This window comes from Semicossyphus pulcher, unplaced genomic scaffold (genome assembly GCF_022749685.1).
Source record: "Semicossyphus pulcher isolate SPU_LCO1_2020_fin unplaced genomic scaffold, fSemPul1.0.p SCAF_19, whole genome shotgun sequence".
NCBI classification, from domain to species: domain Eukaryota; kingdom Metazoa; phylum Chordata; class Actinopteri; order Labriformes; family Labridae; genus Semicossyphus; species Semicossyphus pulcher.
This window is the reverse complement of record NW_027211692.1, coordinates 18369441-18395604: the sequence shown is the minus strand read 5'-3', so window position 1 is coordinate 18395604 and position 26164 is coordinate 18369441. Positions and strand designations below refer to the sequence as shown.

General features: G+C 41.0%; 1 protein-coding gene and 1 non-coding gene across 2 annotated transcripts; both read left to right on the top strand.

Moving 5' to 3' along the window:
* Window positions 1–3342: 3342 nt before the first annotated feature.
* Window positions 3343–25841, top strand: LOC138597013 (NADPH oxidase 4). The gene is made up of 18 exons (XM_069668520.1): window positions 3343–3449; window positions 3865–3960; window positions 8448–8558; window positions 8671–8755; window positions 11374–11471; window positions 12584–12611; window positions 12934–13006; window positions 14410–14490; window positions 14869–15028; window positions 15870–16034; window positions 16298–16360; window positions 17067–17127; window positions 17926–18007; window positions 20319–20438; window positions 20540–20648; window positions 21159–21227; window positions 23848–23948; window positions 24048–25841. Exons 1-18 carry the CDS (start codon window positions 3393–3395, stop codon window positions 24166–24168), a joined length of 1680 nt encoding a protein of 559 aa, XP_069524621.1. The 5' UTR covers window positions 3343–3392; the 3' UTR covers window positions 24169–25841.
* trnad-guc (transfer RNA aspartic acid (anticodon GUC)) lies at window positions 21744–21815 on the top strand. The gene has a single exon. It is a non-coding gene; the product is annotated as a tRNA-Asp (tRNA).
* Window positions 25842–26164: the final 323 nt, after the last annotated feature.

The window sequence follows — 26164 nt, the reverse complement described above, 5'->3', positions numbered from 1 at the left end:
GCGTTTTTCTCTCAATCAGGGCAGTGTCTCTAAACCACACAGTAATGCTTCTGGTGAGGATGCTTTCAACAAGTCCTTTCTAGGCCTGGGTGAGGGGCAGATATCAAAGTCCGGCCTTCTTCAGCAGCCTGCTTCTGTGCTTTTTTCACTGTTGATTCAGTGTTTTTGACCCAGCTGAGGTTTTTATTCTGATCAACCAACAGAACAGACAACAAACAGTGTTCACTTTGAGAATCTTACAGAGGGAGTCATGTTTGCTTATAGCAGTTCACTTAAGTTTCAGTTCAGTATGAAATTTAACCAATCTTGTCATGTATTGTTGTTAGTAGACATATTGTCCCACGCTATGGGAAATACGAGCCCCGGCCGTGCTTGACCTCTCCTGGTTCTGCGAACAGCTGTGCGGGGTGGAGGACGCCTCTTTCATGCGGTGGGCTGGAGCGTGAAGTGGGGAGGAGGCTCTCTGCTCTCAGGAATGTTGGGAGGACACAGACCAGAGCTCTGCTGCGTCCTCAACACACTGTAACTGGTTAGGGCACAAAGTCCAGCTCGTGCTGTAAAGGGATGTCCTGGAAGGCCAGTAGTTTCTAAGATGTCAAGAAAAAAACTTTTCTTCTTAAATCTGTGTAAAGAATCTGTTTAGATCAGGTAGTCCCAGTGTAGTAAATGCTGTCAGTGTCAGCTTGTCACTTGGTCTCAGTAAATGGCCATGCATAAGAGACACAAGTGGAGCCTCCAGGCATTCATAATCACAGATCCACTCACTACAGTTGACTAAAAAATTACATCATCTTTTTTTTTTTTTTGAGACAACTTTCACTCTTTTCATTCTTTCTATTTTACTGCTGCTAAAATTTTGTGACTTGAAGTTGCAGCTTACCTAGTCTGGCCTTAGTGGTCCTGGTCTGCACGCTCCCTATACCCTTAAGCCTTAAGCTTTACCTTTGAGGAGACTGCAGGGGCTCAATGTAACACTGAGACATTCTGGTGAAAGTGAATTAGACAATCGGAAATGCATTAGCCAAATAATTAACTGAGAACCATTCTTGCTCCCTGGTGTAACATGTCCGAGTGAAGTGTGTGGATTTTGCATTATGGGTGCTCGTACATGGACTGCTGCCTTCACAGACTGCAAGTCCTGCAGGAACTTCCATTGTGCAATTTGACAGTCTGACAAGTAAACAAATCTTAGTGGTGAATGTGGACATGGAATGATGTCAGCAACTTTTAACAAGCGGTTAAATTACTCTGGTTACTAATGGTTAGCTGAAAGAAATGTATCCATTGTTTAGATTCAGATTTATCAGTTTGTAATAAATACACATTCCTTTACCCCAAAAATGTGCACCTTTATTCCTTGTTCTGGTATAGCCTCCGACCCAGTGGTCAGGGTCTAAACAACTCCAGAATTTGTCATCAACAATCTTAATTTGGGGGATCCTCTGCTCAGAGCTAGGCCTCTGCTCTGACCATCTCTGTTTCATCTTTTGTTTGTTCCCTGCAGGGCTCAGCTTTTTGTGTCTTTTCCTGTGAGTCTTTCAGCTTTTGCTCAGCACTGAAAATAAAGTCTTAGATGGCTGATAAACATCCTCTGTCCTAGCCTATACAATGTTTGTGATGGCCTATTGGGTTGTCCATATCTTCCAGAAACAATATTCTGGGAGTCCTTGCGATCTGTCCTTTTTCGGGAGAGGAACACTTCATGGATCTTGGGCCATTTAAAATCCTCTCACCGACAACACGCAGAATACACTACACATCAAAGTTGTTGTGTAATAAGACTGCAGTCGGTCTTCTACTTTATCCAAAAGACATGGATGGGGTTAAGGTCAGGGCTCTGTGCAGGCCAGTCAAGTTCCTCCAAAACAAATTTAGAACACAATTTTTTCGGGAATACAGGGATTAATTAGTGAAATAGCAGAGGGCCCCCTTCAACTGTTGGAACGCTACAGTTCATTCATGTGCTTATAAAGGTCATGTGATGTAATCAAAAGCTCAACAGCTAGATATAACTTATGGTAAAATTGTTTTGTCAGTCACGGTTCCTAAGAACAAGAATTCACTTTGAAAATGTGAAACTCACTATATACAGTAATTGTGTTCTGTTTAATAGCAGGCTGAAGCATTAAGATTTACCCTATTTGGAACTAGGTCCCCTACCACAGACCATGAAAACAAAATATTGCAGTATGCAAGCTTAACTACGACTTTTTCTCCTGCGCATTTACAACTGTTTGTCATGTCCTTGATTTCAAAATAAATCTCTGGTCTGATATAAATCTTTTCTCATGCAGTTTCATCTCCGTTTCTTTTCAGAGTCACACGATGGAGCTGATGGCCCAGAGAGACTTCATGGAGTACTCGGAGCACTTGTGAAGCCTGATAGACTTGCATGGTTCATTTCCCTGAATAATTACATCACTGATCTACAAATGTATCAACCCTATTGCAAAATAAGAGATTAACTTCAAAGTATGATGCCACTTTCTAGTGATATATCCTAGAAAAGGGGTTTATACATTGTGACAAATGGGTTTATCAATGCTTACTGGATGATTTAGTTGCCTAATGTCCTGATGGTTCAGATTGGTGATAAAGCACCTCTAACTGTTGGTTAGTTAAAGACCATCAAATCTGCAGTTTAAACTCTTAAGGTCATTAACGAAGGTTTTAATCATCAAATCTGCAAGTCGAATCTTACTCAAGTAGTGCTCTTATTGTAAGTCCACTACAGGATTTTGGCTTTTATTTTCCTAATTCCTATCCCAATGATATTATTGCATTCTAATTATTATCCTAAGTATACTATATTATTGCATCTCAATACATTCAACCCTGTTTAAAACTTGTAACGCATTTGTTAAGTGTGCCTTAAAGCTAGTGATACCCCAGTTTCTTCATGACAGTCATGGATTAGGGCACACTTCAATGGGACATGTAAGACAATGGCGCCCTCTAGTGACAAACAGGAGCAATTGGGATGGTGGAGCAGTGTTTATTGTTCTCCTGTCTTTTTTGGTGCTTAGATTTACTCGGCCCAGTGTCATTTTAACCACAGTGTGTTTTATGCTGACGCTAGTCCAAGCCAGCCGTAAAGCACGCTGAAAAGAGATGAGGCGTTAGGGAGAGATGCGGTAAATCTTTCAGACAGACCTCCTTACGGCTGAGTCTCGTTGTGGGGGGATGAAAAGTCAAAATGCGCTCAGAGCAGACAGGAGCGGCGTAACGGAGGAGTGCAGGAAGGACGGAGCAGACACCGGCCGGTCTGCGGAGGCTGCACACAGACATTCAGACAGAGACAGAGCTGCCGGGAGGACGAGCTTTCACCTCTCAGAAAACACACCGAGGCATCGCTGAAAAGTTCGGGCAGCTGCCCGGCCAGTGAAGGCATCATGGTTGTGTCATTGCGGAGCTGGGTCGCCAACGAGGGAGGAAAGCACTTGGTCCTGGTGGGGGAAACTTTTGTCAGCTACATTTTAGAACTGTGCAGCTTCAGTCTTATCGTAGGCTGTTAATTGACTACGGCTTGGACACTGTTTTTCATGAAAAAAATAAGTTGTCGAAGTTATGTAGCAACTTCAGTCCGTCCTGACGGTCAGTTTGGGAATGCTAATAGTGAGTTTGTTGTACTTGATAAGCTTCAGCCATACAGCCTATTACAACTATTAGTGGCAAGGAGTTTCATTTTGTACATAAGGTCAAATGTTCATCCTGGAGCATTAAATGTAAATGTACATTAAATGCTTATTTAGAGGCAGTTATGTATCATTAGTCCAACTAAAACATTAGTCGTTCTGTATTTTATGTATAGTTGTTAAGCTTTGACTATAGCATATCCTGTGCTCCCCATGTGTGTATGTATAGATGCTGTGGTTGGGAGCAAATACCTGGCTGTTCCTTAAGACCTTTCTGCTGTACTCCACTGGAAAGCAGTACCACTACCTCTACAAGATGCTGGGGGTAAGACCTGACACAGGAACATACTACATTTAATATTCCTTGTATTTTTATAAAGACTTAATTTACAGCTGAGCTTATAGGCTACATACTATAAAACTCATTTATACATGAAGGGCTACATTCTTTAAAGTTATCACCTGTAACTGTAACAAAAAAATTGCCCCATTACCAAAAACTACAGATTTGCAACCTTGTGTCACTTCCAAATAAATGGTTACAAGTAACTAATTGACTAAAACACATCTGCTTTGAAATACATTTATACCATTATCCATAGTGTCAGAAATCCCAATGTACTGATCACTTTTGAGTAAACTACCGTCTCTGGTTTGAAATAGCAGTTCCGATAGAGGAAAATCAACTTACAGCCTTTGAAGAACAAAAGCTGTAACTAGAAATAATTACATCATAAGCAGAAACACTTACAGAAAGAAAGTTTCTATGTTTACGAGTTGCATCCTGCATGAGGCTCATGTGCCTCCTGATGACAACAATCACACTTGACTTGACTTAATCTCTGTATTTGAAGAAACGTGCTGCTCCTGGCCTCACAGACTTCTATTTATATCACAGCAGCAGGCTTTGTGATGGATGGTCGACTGTCACATGCAGGTTTAATGAGTCTGAGTTGTGACTTTCAACTCCGTGATGGCAATTAGCCACACGTAAGTGCGTTTACGGGTTGGCTCGTCTTTGCTGGCTAATACTGACTAGAGCTGGAGCATACATGCAGAAGCAGGAATTTTATTTTGCTGCTTGTTGACTCATGTGAGCGTTGGTTTAATCGTTGTCACAAGTTCACGATTTGTGTGCTTTTTTTGTTGGTGTTTGTGCCAGTGGAAATGTTCCTTGTCCTTGTCTGTGGAAATCATACAGATGCCACTCTTTCAGCTCAGACGTGCATTTCATTTTTAATCCGCTTTTTGTTTTTAATCAGTTCATTCTTTTTGCAGAAATATACATAAAATCATGAACATGTGCCGGACATACAAAGACAAATTTATTTAGTAAATATATTTCTTTCAGGATGTTTGTAAATGACGTCTTTAAAGCATATTGAGACAGTAAGAAAATGCAATGTAAACATTGATTAGCAGAGACATGTGAGCAGTGTGAGACAAGATGGAAAATAGGATGTGGCAGCAAGCAGCATGTGTGAGCTATTCATGCATCGCCCGTACAGTGGGAGGCACAGGGGAGAGAGGGGCAAGTGTGGGCACGCCGCTGGCTTTGACTGAATGCCTTGCCAGAGGGCTTAAGTTTATGTGTGTGTGTATCTACAAGTGTGTGCGTGTGTGTCCACATGTGAGACGGAGATGTATTTCAAAGCTAAAATGCTGCTTCAGGGAATTTAGATTTAACTAGAAAAAGTGTCTCATCTCGTTCACCTACATGGTTCAGTGTGTGTGAGTGTGTGTGTGTTTCACAGTGCTCTAGATGTACAGACGGCAGGATATCAGATCTCCTGCTTGTGGTTTTGCCATCAGCTGCTTTTCTTTGGTAAGCTGTGCTCAGAACATGTGCATGGGAGGTTTTTAAAGGGTAAAAGTATCCGACTTTTCAGAGGTTAGTCTTGTGTTAACCTTGAATTGCTCTATGTAGATTCTTTGATCTTCATTCTTATATTTCAGAAGCCCTTAAGTATGCTTTGCACTTATCATTCAATGAGTTGGCTCAGTGCTGACAGAACATTTCTTAATCATATTTTTTTAGCTGAACTCCTTGTTAAAGTGGCGATAACTGATTATTACACTTTATCAAATGAAACGGATCACTAGCAGGGATGAGCCTAGAGAGAATTATCACTCAAATCTGCAGCTTCCCTCGGCTTTACGGAGCTTTACAGTGAGTTTCAACAGCCAGGCCTGCAACTTCTCTGTTTTGTTTGACTCTCACAGCTCTCAGAGTGTCGTTTTTGGCTGCATCAGACAGACGGCTGTAGTAAAGAAGCTCTAAAAACCCACTGACCACTACCTGCTCATCATAAATCGACAGACAGAGATGGTTAGGGACTAGCTAGTGAACCTAAGAGAACACAAGTTGTGACACAGCCAGATATTTCCCTCAGGAGTTTGTAGAGACTAAAACTAAGTAACTAAGTAGTAGTTTGATAACTGATCCTGTACACATGACAAGCTCCAGCAATAAAACTGAAACGTGAGACTACAGTTTCACACATGACCTCTCCTGCTCTCTCTCTGATCTGCACGCTCACGCACCTTCATCTCTTACTCTAGTTGTTTTAGTGTCTTGGGGATTATCAGAAGAGACGGCACCTGCAGTGCTCACAGAGGCTGCCAAGAAAGAGTTTAAATGTGCTGAGTTTAGTGGTCTCCAGAGTACATCCAGTGTTTCCATAGGGAAACAGCTTTGATTATTTAGCTGTAGTTTTAGATCTGTAAAGCCTGATTACATAGCAGACATCACTTACACTTGAGGTAAATGTTGTTTTCATGTTTTCATCCTGGTGTCAGCAGATTTATCAGCCAGACAGGATGTTATGAGATGGAGCAGAAATGCATCATTTACATTCTTTTGAAATGCAATTTAAGCCCAAGAAGTTGCCTTTTGAGTAAGATCTAAGTACCAAGCAAATTATTTTTCTTTAAGAAATACCCAGAGTATGATTGTAAGACAGACCGAATATGTTAGGTGATAAAGTACTCTTGAAAGATGAAGGGTCTTATAAAATATGTTTGATGACAGAATTGCATTTCCTGCCATTGGAGAGGCGGCAGGAGTAGTTATTACTAATTTGCAGATCCTGGCCAATGAGTCAATAACTTGGAATAAGGGCTCTCAGGTAGGCTGCCCTGAACTTGAGGCCATTTTGGAAGCGAATTAGTTATTGAAAGTAATGCGTCTGGCAACAGGGAGCAAGATGAGAGAAAGGAAAGGATAGTGACGTGAAAGACGCACATCAAAGTATCCAAGGTAAGAAATGAACAGTAACAATACAAATAGTTAAGCGGCTTTCATATAGATAGTAACAATCACAATTGTTGGGAAGAGGGAGGCAGAGGAGATACAAATATTAAGGTTGTGCTTCACTCAAGCAGTGCCTGGGAACACCAGGAGTTTAGTGTTAGAGAGATGGACATGTTTCATCGTCCATTATGAGATATCATCAAGTCTGATATCCATGCTCAGGTAAAGTGTAAGGAAGGACAGATAAAGCCGGATATCGTCAGCATTGAAATGTAAAAAAAAGTGCAAGAGGTTAATTCATACAAGCTATGCGGTGTTCACTAAGAGGAGAAGGGGTCTAAGCACGGATCCCTGTGGTACCCCAGTGGAAAGAAAGTGACCCTTGAACTCTTCTCCTCATCATGCCACTTAAATTTTCGCCTTGTGAGGTAAGACTCCAACCAGAGAAGTGCTTTAGCAGTGATTCCTGCTTCAGATATGATGGGCGGCAGCATTAGTTGATTCACTGTGTCAAATGAAGTCGACAGGTCTCGCAAGACTGGAACCGAATGTGGCATCCCTTCCCTTACCCTAGGCTGTCTATCAAAGGCATCAGTGCGCTTTCTTTGACTGCCTGAGACCTGTAATAAACAGACAGGCAAATTTTAACATCTGCATACACTTTCCCAACAGTGGTGTGTTGTAGGATGTCAGAAATATAATTTAGTCTTTGCCTGTGCACCAGTGCCTGTTAAAGACTACGATCCACAAGAGTCAATTTATGGCAGAGGTTTTCAACTGTGCAGCAAGGTTAAAAGGTTGTTGGAAGGAGAGATGTGAGGACAAGATGCTGTTAGGTGAAAAGGACAGGTATTCTGGTGTTATTAATATAAGAGGAAGTTAGTTAATTGTACTTTGGCTCAATGATTTGGCACATTTACTAGCAGGGTCAGCAATTGCAGCAGGAGCAACAGTGTTAATACACAGCTCTGGGAGGCAATTAAGGTACTCATAAATTCAGTGATAATTGTCTGTTAATCAATGAGTTCATTACAAAAACTAACTGCTAACAGTGTAGTTAACATACTGTAAGTAGTGCCTTGTTAATGCCATGTGCTTAATGCCAAATAGTGAACATCAAAGACCATTAACTTCAACACTTTTGAACTGTATGTTAGGGGAGGTCCATATTGTCAGACTTTGAAAAGTACTGGTTTGTTTGAGTTTGTTACTTTTGATTCTTAAACAATATCCAAGATGTCTTTGTGTCATAATCCTAACAAAACTAAAGATATCCATTTAGAGGAAAAGCCTCAGCAGATGAACACCTAAGGGAGAGCGACTCTTAGCCCCACATACTGAGAAGGACAAAGCTGGTTTTAAATAACCCAGTGTGGTGAGGAAGTCATGCCTCAAGCCTTTAGTGCACACATTGAATACTCCAAATCTAAGCAGGAACAGCTCAAAAGTGTTTATCTTCATCCACAGGAGCCTTATCACTTAGCATCCGCCTAATCAGGTCCAATCTCAGCAACCTGCATAACAGTGTATGTCTGTGTGTGTGTGTTTGTGTCTCCCAGTTAGGGCTGTGCATCAGCAGGGCGTCTGCGTCTGTGCTGAACCTGAACTGCAGCTTGGTGCTGTTGCCCATGTGCCGCTCTCTGCTCACCTTTGTCCGAGGAACACACACGGTAAGAAGGAAGCAGATTGGGTCAGAGCACGTAGAATGGAGCTATCAGTTTGTCAGTGACCTTGATTTTATTTAATACAGTTATCTGTGTTACAACATACACACTCTTGCAGGTATCAAGCAGAAAGACTCGCAGACTGCTGGACAAGAGCAAGACCTTCCATGTGGCATGTGGAGTTGCCATCTGCATCTTCTCTGGTAAAAACTGTCACTTATCACCGCAGCTCATATGTCTTCATGTTTCACACTGTGTGTGCGTCAGTGTGTGCGTGTGTGTGAAGTGTGGATAAATGGACCCAGCCTGGCTCAGCATTCCTGGCGTACCAGCTGTGATGTCCTTCCAGCTGGTCATGTGTGTGGTGTCTGTGTGTGTATGTTTGTGTGTGTATTATTGCTCTTGTGAATCTCTTCTCATGACATCATGGGAGCCTTGAGCAGCTGTGTGTCCGCTGGGTCTTTGGTCTTCCTCTTTCTCATTCATTTAGGGTGTTAGAATCTGAAAAACCTGGCCTTAAGATCTCTACAATAACATGTGACTCTCTTTTTATATCAAACAAAGACAACCAACATTACACCACGTATTGTGTGCCTTTCCTAGCAATGATCATAATTCTAAAGAACATTCGGCTAGTTACATCATGACAGCGGTCGATGAGTGTTTTCGGATGTAACACTTAGTGGGGCCAAGATGTCCTGACTTTAGTCTTGCATGTGGGTCTAACTTCAGTAACCATATGTCTTTCATTTCCCGCAATGCAACAGGATGATGTTTTTTTGATATGCCGCCTTCATAAACATTGCCCTTCTCTTTTAAACTCAATATGCCTGGTTTGAAAGACTTAATGGTATAAATAAAGCTGACGACACACCCCTGGAGCCAGAGGAGATATTATACACTTGTTTTCAAGGGCTGAGGTTTTGATTTTGCCATATAAAATATGAAGTACCCAGTTATCAGATTAAAAACAAACATTGAGAGCTGGATTTGTAAAAAAAGATTAAAAAAAACAAAACAGAGCCTATTAATTTATGCTACAGACATGCTAGCTGCTTTGTAAGGCTGTGACTCAATCCGTAGGTTGGTGGTTCGATCCCTGACTGCTACAGTCACATGTTGAAGTGTCCTTGGGCAAGACACTGAACCCCAAATTGTTCGCGAAGCCGAAGCTATTGTTACGCCCCACCCTAAGGCGTCCCTAAGGGGCTAACAACTATCCACATATGACCCAACAAACTCACAGGAAACACCCTAAAAATTCAAAACCAAGGGATTTATTATAGACAATACTAACAACCAAATTAACTGAAGGCTAACAAAAGCAACTAGAACACAACAACACAAAATCCCAGTCTGAGAGGCAGAACCACAGCAGTCCCTACTCCAGAAGCCTCTCTTGATGTCAGTGCTGGTGTCTTAAATAGGCTGCTGATCCAAGGTGAGGTGCACTTATTGCATTTGGATTTGCAATTAGGTTCCCCTGCAGAGTTGAGAACAGAAGGGGAGAAGGGACAAACAGAAGAGGGAGCACATACAGCCGTAACACCATCAGTATGAATGCATAGATCCTGAATGGAATTTGGCACTCATTTGGTCATTGCCATCAGTGTATGAATGGGTGAATGTGACATGTAGTGTAAAAGTGCTTTGAGTGGTCGGAAGACTAGAACAGTGCGATATAAGTACAATCCATTTAACATTTTAACTAAATGCTGACGTCAGCATGCTAACATGCTAATGTTAATGTTAACATACAGATGTTTAGCAGATAACCATGGTTAACCATGTTAACCATATACACCATAGTTTAGCATTTAGCATGCTAATATTTGCGTATTAGCTATAAACAGAATACAACTGAGGAATGTTGGGTAGGTTTCAGTTTTTTGTAACATGATGAAACTGTGTGATGAAAACTTTGCACCAATTCACCCATGAAAATAATGATTTATTCACTGGGCAACATCGACATCTGTACCAAATTTTAAGGCAACCCATTGAAGAGTTGCATATGTTTATTTAGAACCAATAATGTCTCCTCATGATGGTATTATCCCCATCTTCTGGGGATTGTTAACGTCTGTAGAATCTATCTAAGCAATCCATCCAATAGTTATTAAGATGTTTCAGTCAGGGCAAAAGTTGTGGACCAACGGGTTAACATTGTGATGCATGGAACCAATAGAACAACAAAAAAGGCAAGAGCTGGCATCTGTTCTTCACTATTACATCATCTGTAAGCTTCTTTCCTCATAACTGTTCACCTCTAAATCATCCATCAACATCACATCACAGACGCGCAAACATCTCTTAGCTTTAGGCAAAAGTCTCATGTTGCAGAGTTTCAAGGTTCTGAGACCACAAATGACAATGAAGAGACAGCGGGAATGGGAAAGAGACTGAGATAAGAAAGAGAGACAAGAGAGAGGGTGTGTGGTGGGAAGCAGTGGGAGTGAGAAAGGATGTGAGTGAGAAAAAGGACCCTTGTGTCTCATGATTACGCCCTCTAATTCCATCAGCTGTCGAAAGGCTGCGTGGTTGGCCTGTGATGTCAGGAGTGAGTGTGTGTTTGTGTGTGATTGTGTGTGCGTGCCAGTGAGTCAGGAGGATGTTTTGCTGACTTTCTGCTGAATAGACAAAGAAATGTTTGTAAGAGTGTCTGCCAGCAGTTCATCTTGACCTTTATAATTAACTCAATGTGTGTGCGCGTCTGTATGAGGCAAAGGAGAGGAGATGTTCACGGTGTGTCTGCTGGTGTCTGTACACAAAGATGTGTGTTGTCAATCAGTATTGTGTAACCCTTTCCTTCCTTCTGTAGTTGTGCACGTGTCTGCCCACCTGGTGAACGTTGTCAACTTCAGTGTGAGCTACTCGGACGACTTTCCTGCCCTGAATCTGGCTCGCTACAGAGGAGAGGTGAGACACATACACATTTATACTTGGGAGGACCCTCAGTGACTTGTTGCATTCCTTTGTTGTAACCTAAACCCTCACAACAGCATAACCTCCAAATTTCTTAACACCAAGGCCAAAGCAGGCTTACAACAAACTAAGAAGTGCTTAAAAAATATCATCAGGGTTCATAGATGTTTTAATCACGACACCTAAGCTGCAAAAATGTTTCTAACCATGAACAATCTGGACAATTTCCTCAAAGGCATCACTTGCACACATGAGAAGTTACAAAAATAGAGGATCAAAGAATGATAGAAAAAAGAGAGCTTGAGAAAGAACTACCGTAAAATCTGGAATATAAAGTCTGTTTTTTGGTATCCCAGAGGAGACATAGAAAACAAATCAGGACAATCAGCAGAATTTTTGCTGAAAAGCTGACATCTAAAATTATGCCACAAAGGACGGTAAAACAAAAAGTGCATTTCATTTTTCTCACAGATCACAGAGGGAACACTTTCTGTTCCCCTCTGGAATAGAGTGGAAGCGACCTCTTTCCCGAGCGAGAGGCAGGATACCACACCTCAGCTGGGCTTAGACAAACCTCTGTGCTGTATTGGACGCAGCCCACTTTTTAGATGAAAAAGAAAAGTTTTATAAGTGTGTCCTACACACCAAATCTTATGGTATATATCCTACCCCTGAGCTCTGCATCAGGCCAATCACTGCAAAAAGTAGACATCCTTTCTTGTTGTCAGTTTCAGAAAGGTACAAAAGAAACTGTCGTACCATTGTAATGTTTGGAAGGTGCGGGGGAAGGATATGCTTTTATTTTGAAGTGCACCGATGCTTTAACCTCGACCAAACTCTAACCTTAAACAGAAAAGTCTTAACCCGAAGACAGCCCTTTGAAGGAGTGCGAAAAGTGCCCTCAAATTCCACAAATGTCCTGTAATTAATGCAGAGGCTGGTCAACCATGTAACATTGAGATAAGCATGCATTTGAGTTGAGGAGAGGAATTAAGAAATCATCGTGATTTGTAGGATGTTTAAAGCTGGCTGCAGCGACAACCTGTAAACTTAAATACATCTGAAGTAGAGGATAACACACAAACATTTTTTTCTGTCATTCCCAGGACCCCAAGCTGATCATTTTGACTACAAGTAAGGAGGCCTACTCTTTCTTATACAGTATTGTGTTTGTCTGCATGTCTATTCTCAGAGTTCTTTCATGTGTAACAATGAAGGCAGTAAATGTGTTGCAGATTAGAGTGGCTTCATGCCAAGAAGAAAGTAGGTAGTCATGCTGTGTTTAGTCCGCTCTCTCATATGTTCTTCTGTTTTTTTGTTGTTTGAGTTAAGTCTTTGTTGAGACAGCAGCGTTTGTGTTAACTGGTTTCAGTTTTGTCTTTTGGATGCGTACATGTATATCCCTGTCCTGGCATGTAAACTTGTCTCTGCTCTCTGATTGGTTGATTCTCTTCAGTGCCAGGAGTCACGGGCGTCCTGTTGGTTCTCATCCTCTTCCTGATGTTCACATCCTCCTCCTACTGTGTGCGGTAGGTCAAACCAAACCATCATCCACAAACATAGTTGTCATAGTTTGTGTCTTCTATCAAGTATGTATCTCTGCCTCAGCGTGTCTCATTGTGTCCTGCCTGTTCGCCTTTTGTCTTTCTGTGTATCCTGTGCGTGTGAGAGATACACCATGAGGAGACATGCTAACAGAGGTCTGTTTCAGAGCAAATCCCCACTAAGTGTTCCACTCTCAGCTCTGTCATTACCCAGGTCATAGTGGGTCACCCACTCTGCATGTGTTCATGTGTGTTAACTTGTGCAGGTGTGTGGGACCAGAGGTGTGTGTGTGTGTGCATGTGCTCTCTTTGCTTGCTTGGGTAATTGAACAAAGAATAAGAGGCTTTTCCAGACCCCTTGAGGCTAGATAAGAGTCTGCATAAGTGGCTGGAGAGGTGGGATGAAGGCTGCTGCACAGCAGGGGAATACACACATAATGAGTCACAATGATCCAGTGATGGTAACACACATTCATGCTCGCAAGGTCCTTTACTTATTCAGAGAATTACAGTACTCTGCATCAGTATTTTTAAGCCCTTTACATCATTGTTTATTACATGCTTATGTTCAGTTTTTAGCAACAGTTAATCATTTAGAAAAAGGTTTTTTGTTTATTTAAGCTAGCCTAATGCAATACTTATAATAACTGAAGCTTAAATATTGTTGGAAAACACCACTGAGATGAGAGACAGTTTTATTGCACATATATTTTACAGATTTAAATTGTAAAGAAATACAAAATGTGCAATATTACGCACATTTTCAGCCTCATGAGTTATAACATTTTGTATAACTGTTTATTGAAATTCTGCTTTGGGAAACTGATTTTAAGCTAAATCTGTTAGTGTGTTTGTTTCAACACCTCCCTTATTTACCAAGATTCCAGCAAACCGAAGGTCCAGTCCTCTTCCACTTTCCTGGTTAACTTGCATCATGAGGCACCGACTGCCTCACGGGGTTTCGCTCATACCGTTTGATTTGTGGTGACTCTGTACAGAAACAGGGTATACTTAGAGGAAACAAACATGAAAGAAGTTGCAGTCAAAGAGGATGAAACAGCGCTCTATGATGTTCGCTGTTTGCAGTGTTTATGGGGGGGTCGTAGTCGTGTGTAATGACCCCTTTAATATTGACCTCTGATGTCCTGCTTACTCAGGCTCTGAGCTGGGAGTCTGTGCGTCTGGTCCTGAACAAACTCGCTTTCTTCTTTTGTTGTCTCAGCTCTTTTTGTGTCTGTCACTTTTCTTGTTTCCTTATAAACATGTCATAATCACTTATTTACATCTATTTTTGGTCATTATGGCTGTTTTAAACGTCTTTAGTGTGACTAAGAAGTAAGAGTTTCTTTGAATTGAATCATATATGTAGTCTTTTTGCATTTTTACAGGGTGTCCAACTATGAGATCTTCTGGTACACACACAACCTCTTCATTGTCTTCTACATCATCCTGATGGTGCACATGGTCGGGTAGGTTTCAGGCTACTGATGGCAGCACTAAATGTGCGTGTGTCTATGTTTGTGTGTGTGTGGGTCTAACTATGCATTAGTCGGTGAGTTTTTCTGCTTGTACAGTTTGTCTTCACCCTAACCACTACCTCTGGGAGATAAGATAACAGTTTTCAGCTGGAACCGTCTTCAAATTTCTATCAGCAACATCAGGCTATCTACCAAAACAGCAATTCATTTATACATGTTTTAATTTATCATAATAATCCTTATTATACTCCTATTTGGTAATTTAAACATGCATAAAACTAGGGTGTTTTTATTGTCTAAACCAGTATCTAAACCTCAGCAATCAAATAACCAAGCTAACATGGCTTTGCTTCTTGTCTTTCCCACCAGAGGAGCTCTCAAGTATCAAACAAACCTGGAGGCCCACCCTCCTGGCTGCCTCCGAGCCAATCAGAGCAGCACGGAGCAGCAGGGCGAGGAGCTGGAGCAGAGTGAGGATGAAGAGAGGAGATGCAGACAGGAGGCTCACTTCCAGCCGCACTCCCCTCAGGTCTGTGTTTGTGTGGGCCGTGTGCGTCTATTTACAAGTACCTTTGCATTTAAACACATTCATGTTTCCTCGTGCCTGAAAGTGTGTGTGTCTGTTGTCGTGGGTGTGGAAGTGTTGTACCTGTGTATTTGGGAGGTGTTGGAGGGAGTTGGTCCCGTTTATTAGAGGTGTTGTGCTGTAAGGGAGGGGCAGGCGTCCTCTCTCTACATCAAGGCCTGTGTTTGTGTATGTGTTTCTTCCTGCGTGTGTGATTATGTGTTTGCACATGGTCGTTAAGCAACGAGCCGGGTCCATAAAATCCCCTTTAAACCTGATGGAGCTGTGCGGGCTTTATGGGAGCTGCGAGCAATTAGTCAGCTACAGGTAACTGCCAACATGAGGAAACAGAAACGCCACACACCACGATGGAAAGGTTGAGAGATTTAGCATTTATTCTCATGAATATACTCTCTTTGGCTCTGTCTGATTCAAAGCCCCCATGTGTTTTTACGTCTTTCCAAACTTCCTTTTGTAGGGCTAATGCTGCATGCTTTTCATATCGCAAAGACATAACAGTCAGCATCCTAGTTGTAATTTTGAGTAGGATGAACATCTGTTCACTTGGCAAGGAGAAGTACAGAAGTGGGCATAAACTAGTGACTGCATCTTGAGGTTTATTTACGTAGCTCTAGTTGTCAGTGAGTGTAACTTTGTACCCATTATAGTGCACAAACGTGGCAACAAACATGACATCGATCTGTCCTTTTGAACTGTTTTCTCTACCTTTTAGTGTACCTAACTGTTAACACGATTAAGTTAAAGTCTTTTACACTGCGCTTTGTTCCCCTGTATGTCCTTGTAGACTTGGCTCTGGGTGTCCGGCCCTCTCTGTCTTTACTGCGCCGAGCGTCTCTACCGCTACATCCGGAGCAGCAGCCCTGTCACCATAGTGACGGTCATCAGGCATCCCTGTGATGTCATTGAGTTGCGCATGCTGAAGAAAAACTTCAAAGCTCGTCCTGGACAGGTGAGGAGACATGTTTTCATCGTCAAACATTGTTAGTTTTTTTTCATCACATACTTGCCGTTTATTTAAAAATCTAATGTTGAGGAGAATGTTGTTACTGTTGTTTGTTACGTTTAAAAGGCTCTTCTTTTCTTCTTTCTTCTGTGCTTCACCTTTGTTTGCCCCCTTTTTTCTGTCCACATGACCTCTGTCTAATCCTCTCTTTCTTCCCCCACTCTCTGTCATCCTGCTGTCTCTCCATCTCTCCCCGTCTCTCTCCTCAGTATATTGTTCTTAACTGTCCAGGTGTCTCCTCTTTCGAGAACCATCCCTTCACGCTAACAACGGTAAGACTTTATGCAACACATTCCTCACCTATGACACAATGCAAACACACGCACACACACGTGTGTATATATACACACACATGTGTTTTTACAGTTTCTTAAACTTTCTTCCCCCCTGGCAAAGAACATGCAGTTCTTTGTTTCTCTCAACATCCCGCCCCCTCTTTTGCTGGCTGGCGCTTGAGTGGCAGCTCGGTCGTCCAGTTATATTCTGTTTATATATGTGTGTTGTTTATTGATGTTTTCAGATTAAGTCCAGATTGTATGACACTTAAAAAACGTTCTAGTTAGACAGCATCCTGGGAAAGACTCATTCACACACACACACACACACACACACACACGCACATTTCAATACGTGCATGCCTATGCCTGGTGTGTTATGGAGTTTTGAGGAGGACGGCAGAGAATCACACTGACAGAGAGCAGACAGACCCCTGAGGCTAGTAACGCTGTCTGCCAACAGTAAGGCTGTGTGTGTGTGTGTGTGTGTGTGTGTGTGTGTGTGTGTGTGTGTGCATTGTTAAATTTAATGAAAAGCGTTGTAACCATGTGCTGGCTGCACTGGGTTGTCTGTGCCTTTGTGTCCGTGTTGCACGTGCATATTCTTTTGCTTTCCAACAACTGAGGGTGTGTACTTAAGTGTATGTCAGTGTGTGTGTATGTGTGTTTTGTGACTCACTGTCTGTTCTCTAACTCCTTGCAGTGCCCCACAGAGAAGAAGGAAACTTTTGGTGTCCATCTCCGAGTCGTGGGAGACTGGACTGGTGGGTGCACACTTACACACAAACACAGGGGTATTAACAATTGCTTACATATGCAGAAACACACAGATAAAAGGACACATGCACACAATTTGTCTTCCCTACCAGAGTTCACAGGACAGGAAGTCGTTTTGTTTTGTCCTCTTCAGTCTCTCTCGTCTCTGGGGACAACGTATTTTCGTGTGTGCGTGTCCCTCTTTGTCTCAGTGTATTTGCCACACACACACAAACACAGAACTTGCAGGATTTCATTCAACGAAAGTGCTGAAATACTTCATCAGTTTCAGCAGTTTTTTTGTGGGGTGTTTGGACTTCCACAGCTTGCTAGCACAAAAACGTTACACTCACATACAGTATGTGAGAAAAAAGGAAAAGTCTATGATGTCGTTCCGCTCTCCTTTGTCTTGCACATTTTTTAATTTGACTGCACAAGTTGCATTGGTATGCGGCGGGCTCAAAAGTGACCCACTTCTAGAGGAAGTTGTGGCCTTTGGGAGCCTGCGACATATGCAAGAACATGTACACTCATTCCAAATGCTACTGTACACATCCACACACACATGCTTTCAGAGCACAGGAAGGAAGTTGAGTTTGTTTGTGTTGGCCCCTTAATCTTTCTATGAGCGCATGTTGTGAGTGGGAAAACACTGAACTGGAACATATAGACACCTCTAAATACGGCCATAAATGTATAGACCACATGTTTGCAGTAAACTCTTTATGACACTGTCAATTCTTAGAGAGTTAGATCAGCCGATAACATCATATGAATTTATAATGATTCTCCTCTCCTCTCGTCAGAGCGGGTCACACAGCTGCTACTTCCTGAACCAAGGATAGACTTGGAGATCCTTCCCATGGTGCAGCAGAGGAGATATCCCAAGTATGTTTCTGTGTCAGTGTGTGTATGTGTGAGTGATGTGGCTGACATGATTTCTCATGAAGGCTCAGAATCACAGAGGGGTCAGAGGTTTTGACCTTGTGACCTCTGACCCTGTGCTCTTCCTGCTCTGTTTGAGAGAGAGATAGGAAGAGATAGAGAAAGTGACAGGGGTAGGGGGGGAATGAAAGTTTGTTTTGTGACAGTAAACCAGAGCTAAACAAACAATCAAACCCCCCGACCCTTCTCACTCATTTATGTGGCCTAAGTCATTTCAACTAATGTCAAAAGGGTTTGGATGAAGACCTATTTCCTGGTACACTGTTGCTACTGTACATTTTATACAATTAATTCTGAAAAAGAGCAGTTTACACCAAACAGCTTTAATTCATTTGTTTTAATTTCTCTCAACATGTTATTTCAAGAGTTTTATCACAGAATAATTGATAAAAGCAGTTGAAAGTGCTGATTATTTAAGGCATCATATGCTTGTTTTTCCAAATATCACCAATATAGTTAGTACAGTCTGCATAACTCAACACCTAAAGTACCTATTTTTTTAAAGTACCTATTTTTTAAGTACCGTAAAACCCTGAATAAGTCGCACCGAAATACAAGACACGGTCTGTTTTTTGGGGTATATCAGAGGGAAAAAAGCTTTTCTATAATTATTTACTGATAAAAACATGTATATAAGTTATTCCAACACTCTATTTTCATCTCTGTCTTAAACGTAGTGCTTTGTTTCTTGGATAGCCCAGACAAATCAAACTGTAGCTCTATTAGAGGAAATTTTTTGTGTGTTTAGTTGCACTGTAGTTTCTCCTACATGATTGTAAGGGGAGGATGTAAGGTGTGCTGATATCAGTGTTATGCCCCACCCTAAGGCGGCCCTATGGGACTAACAACTATCCACAATCTGACCGAGAAATAACCATGAGAAACACCTTAAAACATTCCAATACATGGGAATTATTTATGGACAATCAAACAACCAAAACATTAGCTGAAAGTCAACCAAAATACAACAACACAAAATCCCTGCTGAGAGGCAGAACCACAGCAGTCCCCTCTCCAGAAGCCTCTCTCTTCGGATCTCATGACTGGGGCTTTTAAGCATACACTGTATAAAAAAGATGGACGACTTGACAGCTCCCTAAAAGTGAAGCCAAACCATCTCTAGCGCCCCCTGCTGACTGGCTGCAGTAGAGGCCATGACGCCCACCTCCTCCATGTTAACAGATGGGACATGAGTCAAACTAGATGGAGATGCGTCGTCCATCTGTATAAATACAGTCATTGCTTTTAAGCATCTAAAACCAGGTGAACCTCGCTGAGCGATCACCTGGCTGCGAAGTCACAACAGAAGAGGAAAAGGGACGAACAGAACAGGGAAACATACAGCCAAGACATCAGTTTGGTCACAATCTGCAGCCTCACTGGTATTTGCCACTAAATCCTACACACTGGTCCTTTAACTAAACAAAAATGCTTTAATATGATTACAAAGGAAAATATATTTTAGAATTATAATTGTGGAAAAATATCTGCAATGTTGCTAACAGCTTCAGAATGAAGAATTATTCAAAACATGTTTAGCCTAGCAAAGCTCAAAGACTGGAAACAGAGGGAAATTGCTAGCAAAGCATCCAAACTAAAAAATAAAGACTTTCCAATACCGAGGTCTCAAACCTTTATTTTACATTTTATCCTACATTCTTGGCAAGGAGTTAAAATCTGACATCAGCGTTCCTGAGATCACAGTGCCTCTTATGATGTGACATTAATGCTGAGCCAAGCCTCACTTGGCTCTGTGGTGGGTGTTTGGGCGTGTTAACATTTCTTTAGTATTAGCCACCATTTTCTGGGTTTAATTTGAAGTTTCATGCAGTACTGTCGGAATTATATATATATATAATAATATAATATATAATTATATATATATATATATATGTAATACTCTTAATGCAGATAAAAGGTGTAGGTTTGACTGTCCTTGGTGATTTTGTGTCTCTGTGTGTGTGTGTGTGTGTGTGTGTGTGTGTGTGTGTGTGTGTTTTCTCCATGACACAAGTGTTTAAGCAGCTGTTGTAGAGATGACAGCTCTGTATGTGTGTTTGGGGGATTGCTTGCTGTCTCTACGTTCACACACACACACACACACACATACAGACACAGGCTCTGGGATTTTAAATGCAGGATGTTTATCTGCTTGCGTGCGTTTGGCCCTCCGGGAAAAGTATAAATATATGTGTGTTTATTTGTCTACTTACTCGGGTAACTGTCTGTTCTGTTTTTGTCCATGTGTGTTCAGGCTCTACGTGGACGGTCCATTTGGAAGTCCATCAGAGGAAGTGTTTAACTACGACGTCAGCCTTTGTGTTGCGGGTGGAATAGGAGTCACACCATTTGCTTGTGTGCTGCACGCCCTGCTGTGAGTTATGGACAATATGTCCTATGCTGACTAATGATGCAAAATGTATGTATTGACTTTTTGTTTGTTTCTTTCTTCCTTCCTGCCTGCAATACACCCAGTGACGGCTGGACAGGTTTCAGGCTACAGAGGTTGTACTTTGTGTGGGTCTGCAGGGAGCTCCAGTCCTTCTACTGGTTTGCTGAGCTGCTGTGTGCCGTGCATCACAAGGTCAGGGCAAAGTTTACATGCTTTAGCCTTCATTTTATATTTCTTAAAACTTAATACATGTTTTGGCATGTTTAAACCGAGCCACTGCCCCTCAGAGACTCTACAATTGCCCATGTTTTTATGGTTAACTAAAGAAGTGCAAGTTAAGCCGGTTTTCCTGCAAAGATAGTCCACCTGTGTAAGGCTAGCAACTCTCCATCCCTGTGTGTGTGTTAGCTCACAGTCAGGTCAAAGAAAGTTTTAAAGGGGAAGAAGAAGGTCAAAGGTTAAAAGCATAAAAGGCCGCAGATGAGCAGGGAGTCATGACTTTGGCACCTGTGCTTTAAAAGTCAGTTTCAGCTTTATTGTACCTAGCGCCATCTAGTGGATGTTTTTGACTTTACTTCTCCTATTTCCAGAAACCTGAAGAATTAGTGTTGCATTTGATCCCACATATATCTTTGTTAAATTAAACCAGACACATCACAGCACCATGAAACACTCAATTCTCCACGTGTGTTTGTCATTCAGCTTTGGCAGGAAAACAGACCGGACTACTTTAATCTGAAACTGTTCGTCAGTCAGCCGGACAGCCTGCAGGTAGGTCGGACACACACACAAACTTTTTATCTCTATATATCTATCTATAATCTTTTTATTGTATCTCTCTTTTCACTGTTTCTTTAATCTGTTCATTGAGCCACTGTTAGTCTGTCCTCCCCCACTAGAGGGCAGCATAAGACAGCGATAGACACTGACGTTAAAGTCTAATCATGAGTTGTGTGTCTGAACTATGCAATATTTAATGTGTCGGATTATTTAAACGTGGGCTCTTCAAGGCTAAAGAGAGCTACAAAGCAATAGTTATTATAACAATGTAATTGATTTTATTACATAAAAAAAATGTACATACTTTTAAAAGCTTCTAATGTTTCCTCCAGTGTTTGTAAAATGATTCATGTCCTTAAAAATCAATCCAAACTCTTTGTAATCTTTGTTAAAATGTCAGACTCACATGTGGATCGAATGGATAATTAAACCCAGATCTATTGAAAAAAATGTGACATGTGTAGCTGGCTAACAATATGAGTGGTCATGTGATCCTCGTGGTACAGCTCCTCGTTAGTATAGTGGTGAGTATCCCCGCCTGTCACGCGGGAGACCGGGGTTCAATTCCCCGACGGGGAGAGCAACACCTTTTTAAAGCACAATGCTTGCTCACCGAGTGTAGAAGAAGCCGTAAAACCAGTTAGTCATGGCTCAGAGGCCTGTCACACGAAGCAGCAATACTGCTGGTGAGCTATGCTAAGCACGACATGCAGCATTTTTATTTTTGTTAAAAAGGGTTCTAGGTGCTGCTCTCTACAAACATCCAGCTTTATTGATCTTGTTTGTAAGACAGGCCAGGTAAAAGCAGGACATCAGCTGATCATTTTCAGAGTTGTAACCTTTGAAAGACAAATCCTGAGCTCTGTCAGAGTTACTCTGTGTAATAGGATCAACCCAGGACACGTTGTTAACCAGTGGACCATAAAAAGACGATGACATGACCTTTGGCTCACAAAAATACATGGGAAAATGGCTTTAAGCAGAGTTAGTTTACTTGTTTGTATATCTTAAAGACACAAACACAGTGGTATAAAAAATTAGTGTTGAGCAGTCTTTTATTTCTGTAGAAATCTTCTCTTTACAATGAATTTGGATACTGCAGTCTACACTTAATATAAACATAGTTGCCAAATATACCCATGGGGTTACTATGGGAAAGAAAAACAACATTATCAATATTGACCTCTCTCCTTAACAGATGTTCTCCCACCTAAACAATACATAAAAGTATTGAATTAAATAAAATATATTTAATTAAAAAATAAATTAAAATACTTACTAAAAGTGTAGAAACCTTATTGTAGAAATAGTTACTTTAAATTATAAAAAGAATAAAATATTACTTTGCATGAGCTCAGATAACGGACATAGCTAACCTGTCTCAAGCAACTAACTGACCTCATTATTTTTAATTATTAATTTCATGTTTATTTGTAAAGGTACAAGTATGAAGCAAGTAAACCAATGCCACACACCATTTATACCCTTGGTTACTTTACAATGCCCGTCCCTATATGGACCTTTAAAATACATGAAATCAACAACAAATACACAAGAAACAGTACAAAACAAACTCAACAGCAATAAAACAGATATAACAATACAGGATACAAAATATCCTACAATAAAAGCAACTGTTGAACAGGAAGCACAAAATCAAACATGACTACATGACTTGAGTTTAAGTTTAAAATGCTCCCAGTCAGGGTCCAGTTTGAGCTCTGCAGGTCTTCATCCCACCCTGACAGTCTGAGTTGCTTTGCAGATAACTAGTGGTGACAATCGCAGGGTTACTCAGGATATGATACGATAATATCACGATACAGCGATTCTGCGATAATTGAGATATTACAAGAATCCTATAATGATACATCACGATATTTGATTAACTGAAGAATACAAAATGCCCCATAAAAGGTAAAGTGCAGGATTAATGTATTTATTCACTGCAATTTAGTGTCATTATTATTTGGCTCAAACTGAGATGAAACAAATTTACAGACCTATAGAACAATTGTAAAAACAAATTAGGACTTTGCATTTGAAAGTGGCTGGCGCATCTCTTATCTTCTTTTCACTGCTGTTGGACATTATCCCGCTGTCTTCTTATTCTTTTATCCTGATGTCAACTTCTTCTTCAGCCTATCAATTTCTGTTCCCGTTACCCTCATTCATGTCACAAGCGCCACCGTGAGGAGTCAGGAAGTAGTGATGCAGTGAGTCGAAATCACAGGGGAATCTGTTTAGAGCGCCAGTTATTTGTAAATTAAAATATCGATATTCGATCATTTTATTGCACGAGTCAGGACGACGACATATTGCCATATTGATATTTTGTCTCACCCCTACTGATAACCAGCACAGCTGTTTGCAGTAAGGATTACATTTAATGGGTCTTAAAGAGCTCAAGCTGCTACAATATGTAGGAGCTTAACGAGAGTCAATAATGGGCTTTACAGATGTCCGGTGGCCATAAACATTCCTCCGTTTGATTGTTACTCTGATTCTGCTCGGTGTACACGTCAGACTGTTTGTAAACACATTCGTTTGCTAATAAGTTTGCCATTCCTCCTGAAAAACTTAAATGATGAAGTGGGACGTTTTGTTGCAGAGCATGTCTGAGGAGAGGTACCGACCGCTCACCTCGAGGCTGCTGGTTGGTCGTCCCAAGTGGAAGTTTCTGTTTGATGATATTGCAAAGACCAATAAGCAGTGAGTAGAGCGGAAATGTCCAGCATGGAATATGAATCAATTTTTCCATTAGCTATTAACATCCTTGCTCTCTCTCCCTCTCTCTTTCTGTGGTTTCAGGAAGCGTGTCGGGGTTTTCTGCTGTGGACCAAAAGGCATCTCAAGGACTCTCCACAGGTTGTGTAACTCAGCCCGCTCCTCTGGAACAACCTTTGAGTTCAACAAAGAGTCCTTCAGCTGATCAAACATCAGAGCTGACGCTGCACTTCAAGGTCAACCTTAGTGGAAAATACAGCAACTTATGGGATGGATTATTTTACATTTTTCGGACATATGTTTATTTGAAGTCAGTTTTTTTTGGACAATGTTGCTTACTTGAAATTTTGTTGGAGAAGAACTTTAAATATATACAGGCTTTATAACTCTTTCATATACATCCCTGCACAGCAGGACAAGACCTAACACTCAGCATGAGGCCTGTTCCTCTCCACAGACCAGCCTGACCTCCAGCTTAGAGCCAGAGAAACTCCACCTTCAGCATCTGATACAACTAACCTCACAGGAAAACCAAAGAGACCAAAGAGATTCTCCACTCATGATTTGTTTTTCTAAAGTTTCTTTTGGATTGAATCTTTTCTCTGTCACAAACCGCTGTGGACTGAATTTGTTTCCTCAAGGTGGTGTCGAATGGGAGAAAAGTCTGACATAACCTGCAATATCACAATCACAAACACAAGATATTGATGTTACACAGGAGGAAATTCATCTTTCAGTTGACGCTTCAGTGGAGCTGCAGCATCATGCAAAAAGCAGACGATTTGTCACATTTAAGAAACAGTTGACTAAAATAACAAGAGGGGTAGAACTAATTGCTTGTTAAGTGATACTAAATGACAGCCAAACTTTATTTAACCTCTACTTGACACCAAACTGACACCCAACAAGCTCTACCAAACAAAACCTTTGGGTTATACAAAGCAAAGTCCCCACCTAGTACTATTTCAAGGTTACCTGTTTCCTCATCAGCTATCCAAAATGTATAGCAATTGCCTAATGTACGGGACAGCGCCATGTCATTTCCACTGTGATAAAACAGTTATTATGTTAGCTTTCAGAAACTACAGCTCCCATACCATAAGTCTTAGACGTAATGGAGGAATGCAGTTACAACCCTTCGGACGAGACAAGTCGATTGGATCAGAAGCTCAGCTGGAAAATGCTCTTCAAAGGTGTGTAAGCACAAGTACCAACTTCAGAGGACGAACACTTCCTGCGTCTGAGCTGGGAGACAGAACTGAGTATGCGATTGGTCTTTTGGACTGTCACTCATCTGAATCTGCGGTGATTTGCTTTAAAAGCCGGGGGAACCAAAATGCACATACAATGGACACTTGATTCATGTTTTAATTTTCTGTTCATCTTCATGTATGTTTTTAATATATCTGTTTTTATACCAAGCAAACATACACTTCACCTCATGCCAGTATTTTTAAGTTAGTTTGTTTCAATTTATTTATACTGATTAAAGTTATTTTATGTTGTGTGAAAAACTTCTGCAGGGCTTTGGCAATTTCAACAAAGTGTCATTTTTACAAAACTTCAAAAAGTCAAGTTACTGATAAACTATACACAAGGACACTGATGGAAATGCAGTCAATAACAATCCACTGGTAAATTTGATATGATCTGTTATTACACCATTATTATAAAAAAGCCCAATATGTAAACAACAGGTTTTTGTAAAGAATCATCTTCTTTATATTTCTGATTTTGTGACTGAACTGTATTCTCCCAAATGTATTTAGCTTTTGAAATTTCAATGTATTTAAATGCTAAATTTTATGTCTATTTTCATGATTGTCCTCTTTTTTGAAGAACAAGACAAAGTCTGAAATAAAAGAGATTTTCTATTTATTAGATCTGGAATACTTACACAGTTGGTGAAAAAATATTTACTATGTCCGATCCTGGCACAATTTACATCATTATTACAAACATAAAGTCAAAAGCATCTATTAAAGAAACAGTGTTTTTTTGACAAAGGACAGATTGTTAAGTGGTAGACCTTCTTTAGTACTGCTATCTGCTAACCAAACCCTCTCTAAACTCTGAAACCGACTGATTAAATCGCCATTATACAGTATATCCAAACTTTAAAAGAAATGATCAGTGATAATGTGAAGTAGCTATAAATTTAACAGTTGCTTCTCAACATAAGGACTGACAGGACACGCCCA

Excerpts from the sequence above, each read along its gene's own strand:
- LOC138597013 (XM_069668520.1), top strand. The coding sequence starts at position 3,393 with ATGGTTGTGTCATTGCGGAGCTGGGTCGCCAACGAGGGAGGAAAGCAC. Across the intron at positions 20,439-20,539 it reads TGTGTGCTGCACGCCCTGCT|TGACGGCTGGACAGGTTTCA; the intron begins GTGAGTTATGGA and ends CAATACACCCAG. Across the intron at positions 21,228-23,847 it reads GTCAGCCGGACAGCCTGCAG|AGCATGTCTGAGGAGAGGTA; the intron begins GTAGGTCGGACA and ends GTTTTGTTGCAG.